Raw genomic sequence first — 4,092 nt, 5'->3', positions numbered from 1 at the left:
TTTTATATAATATATAATATTATATTTCATGTGTTTATATATTTAAAAAATTTTTAATTTCTGTAGACATGGCTTATGTAAAATTATATCATAATATTCAGATTGAAATAAATTGATGAAAAAATAATGATGACGACTGACAATTTACCGTTATCTTGCAATGATAAACATACAATCATTACTTGTCAATCTAGTTGCAAATTTGAGATTCGAAATTGCACCGCTTTAGCAATAATCGTACAAAACCGATGTTGCTGAAATGCATGTCGAGTGAAACGTTAATTCATTTGGTACATCATCAAAGCGTTTTATTCGTGTGAAATTTTATAACGATACTCTGCACGCAACAAAATAACTACAAATCAAAACCAGAATATTTTTATTAAAATGAACATACATGCTTTTATAAAATGTATTACGTTAACGCAATGATCAGTTTATATTTTTTTCCTCTAACTTTTACATAATTTTTATTAATTACTCAAATATTTTGCACTTCGCACTGGCTGCCTTTATTTATTGCTTGTTACATAATTTCGTGCAATATCTGTAAATTGTGCAATAACATTCTGTCAATTGTCTTACAGATAATTGCAAAACGATAATTTAACAGTTTGATAAAATTGCGGGGATAATTTGCCAATGAGAAGTAATACGAAATTATATTAATTCTTAGCAAGTAAGTGGCTATGTTATTAATTCTTTGCGTTGCCTCGATACATTTTTTGCGAATTCCCAGATACTTTTATTAGCTATAGGAAGTCTCATAGTCCAATCAATATAGCGGAAAAAAAGCACCGTGGTGAACAGGTAATTTAGTGCTGTGCGAGTATAACGAGTATTGCTACTTAGGCAGAAATAAATTCACTGTACGCTTTTTTTATCTTATTCGTGCACTAACGTCTAGAAGAACCGATTATTGCAATGAGTTTCCAATAATTTGTATTTTACGATAAAACTACACGAATAATGACCGCGTGATTTTATTTTCATTGATACAGTGCCGATTAACGTTCATTGTCAGCATTTAATGAAAAAAATAACATTGGCGCCACTTGAATTCTTCATTTGAGAACATAATGAATTTTACTGTGTTTTATTGAATATTCGATGTTTGCTATACAAAAAGTCGCAGTAGATTTGTTTCAATAAATTATTAAATTTGATAAAATTAATTCAGCACCACGGTTATTTTTTATAGATTGGCGAAAAAATACCGGACTTATCTAAACCTATTAAAAATTTAGTCATTTTTTAATTAGAGTTGCATAATACGATAAAAATAGTAACTATAATTTCCCAATCAATCCAGATAGCATATGACATCCACCGGATATATCGTATACTATCTGGAAATGTATTACTCATGAAATGAATTATAAAATATCACAAGTCCTGTAAATAAAATATCACCAGTCCTGTAATTTCTGCTAAATAGATTCTATATATTTACTACTGATATAGTTACGTATAACTTTCTCTGCATTTTAAATTAAACTGTGAATTTTGATTTCTAATAGACTTCTAATAGACTCTAATTTCCAATTGTACTGCACTAATTTTATTTAATCAAAAATATCTACGTACTGTTATAAATGCAAAGCTCATTTTGGTAAGTTCACCAAGCGAAATTAGCCGAATCAGTTTATCCAATTCGCTAGGATTCACAATCGGCGCGCAATCCGAATCAATCAACATATAATTCAATGAGAGGCAATAAGCACTGCTGCTGGCATAGGCTACTCGATAATCAGATAGTGCCAATAGTGGATGACTGTCCTAACGTATCGGCAATTACGCGCCATTTTCCAAGGATTACCATATTATATTTCTGTTAACTGTTAATTACTTCGAATGTAATATTATTGAAGAATTTCAATCACTTTTTAATTATTATCAACAAAGCAAAATTTCGATTGGAAATTATTAAGTAAAGTTATTATGAAGTAAAATTAGAAAAAAAATAGATAATTATACTTCCTCTGTTCAGTCATAACTTAATTTGTATAAATATAATCCAAAAATTTTCTCTCATATAACAAAAATTGGAGAGTTATATTAGAAGTAATCGATATGTCATCAATCTTATTCTAAATATTCCATTATATATTTACGACACAATGTCATTTATCAATCCGTGTTATTACGGTACATAATGTTGTTATAAAATCTATTCGAAATGTCGCTATTAAATATATAACGTTAAAATAACTTCTTCTTAATCATCACAAGGAAGCGATGTAACTGTATCAGTAGTCCTTATCCAAAATGCCAATAGCAATACAGAAATTGACGTAGATTGCCTCCTTATATCCTACGGCAACAAAACATTTCAGCCAATCTGCTATACGAAGTCAACTTCGCTAATTAAATTATCGTGATCATCGAAATGTCGTTACCCCCCGGGGATAAGGGACCGTCGATGGCAATGATGTGCGATAATCGAACGTTAATCAACACAAACAAACCAAATCAAGGCCAAGGGTCTGTGATATATATATGAATGGCCGCTGGCTGCGTTTTGTTTTAGTTGGTTACTCCTAAGTTTGCCCGAGTTTCGGCTTTGCATGGCACGTTGCATTCCATCACGACCTCGCCGTGTTCCTCGCGGCCACCCAGCAGAGCTGTCAGTCTGTGCGATGGCAGTTCCGGTTATGAGTCGACCATGAGCCACCTAGGCCCTCACTACAACATTTACAACGTGCCCAGGAGCAATTCGCCAGTGCTTAAATACAACACCTTGAAACCACGGCGGCGCAAACAGAAGCACTCGCAACAATTCTATTCGTTGCGACTGTGTCGTCGGCATGAAAACATCCGCAGGAAATACGAACTATATGCGATACCGATCTATAAGACGTGCCCGCACAAGAGCGATAGCACAACCACAATCGCGACGATCGTCCGGTCGATGGAGGATGTGCCGTCCTTAACTCTCAGCCAATCGTCGGCATCGATTAGCCTGATGAGCCGATCGGCGCCGTCGACGCCAATACCGCCATCACCGATACCACCAGTACCAGCACCGAGGATGTCCAAAAAAACTGATCCATCCAAACACACCTACCAAAATGTCCCTCCCCCCGTTTTTCCGCCGAAAAACGCTTCGTTGCCTAAGCTTAAGGTTTGTCAACTACTGATCATCTATAATAGGAATTCCCCGCATCTGATGACGCTCATGGACGTTATCATACACGAATTTCTTGATAACCGTCTCTCGATTAATCCTATCGCTATTGGCTCATATTGTCGAATAATTCTTCTCTGATTAATACTCGTCATGCCAATCAGAAAATCGCAAAATTTCGCATTGATTTATAATTTTAAATACATTGTTAAAAATATGTTCGTTCATTCTACATGCTGGAATTTTTTATTACGGCTAGAAATATTTAAATAGAATTGAATAAAGAATATAGATATATATAGGGTGTCCCAAAAATTTTTGCCAATCGCTTTTGTGTAGATACAGGACTAAACTGAGTCGAAAAGTCCTCTACCATTTTGCAATTTTCGCAATAGTTACACAGATGTTAATTACTAAAAATTGCTAAATATTGGTCTTTAATAATTTTTTATTCAAGTACTCATCAATTTTACAGAAAAACTGCAAGAGACAAGAATCATTTATTTTCTTCTCATAGAACTTTAAGAATTTTTTTAGAATTTTTTATTGCATTTTCTTATTTTTATCAACATGAGAAAATACGATATTAAAAAAATTCTGAAAAAATTTTGAAAAAATTCTTAGAACTTTATGAAAAGAAAATAAATGATTTTTGTTTCTTGTATTTTTTTTGTAAAGTTAGTAGTATTTGAGTAAAAAATTATCCAAGACCAATATTTGACCATTTTTAGTAATTAATATCTTATTAACTATTACGAAAATTGTAAAATGATAGAGAACTTTTCGACTCAGTTTAATTCGCTCTATCTATACAAAAGCGATTGGCAAAAACTTTCGGGACATCCTGTATATAGAAACGATGTTGAATTCAATATTTCTAAAAGCTTTGATAGAAGTTTTGACATATATAGAGTTTTCTCAATGCTGCATTTCAAGTATTGCATTGCAATACAATGTTCTTTATA

General features: G+C 32.8%; 1 protein-coding gene across 3 annotated transcripts in view; it reads left to right on the top strand.

Moving 5' to 3' along the window:
• LOC108691199 (hemicentin-1) overlaps nt 1–4,092 on the top strand; it is a 174,289-nt gene that overhangs the window by 163,964 nt on the left and 6,233 nt on the right. Inside the window, exon 20 of one of the 3 annotated variants that reach the window (XM_018198868.1) lies at nt 2,531–3,108. The exons of the other annotated variants lie outside the window; for them this stretch is intronic. Within the exon in view, the coding sequence (XP_018054357.1) occupies nt 2,531–3,108 (578 nt within the window). The remainder of the gene's footprint in view (nt 1–2,530; nt 3,109–4,092) is intronic. 3 annotated transcript variants of the gene reach the window in all.

The sequence above is a fragment of the Atta colombica genome, unplaced genomic scaffold, assembly GCF_001594045.1.
Source record: "Atta colombica isolate Treedump-2 unplaced genomic scaffold, Acol1.0 scaffold41, whole genome shotgun sequence".
Taxonomy (NCBI): domain Eukaryota; kingdom Metazoa; phylum Arthropoda; class Insecta; order Hymenoptera; family Formicidae; genus Atta; species Atta colombica.
This window is presented reverse-complemented; position numbering and strand designations above follow the sequence as displayed.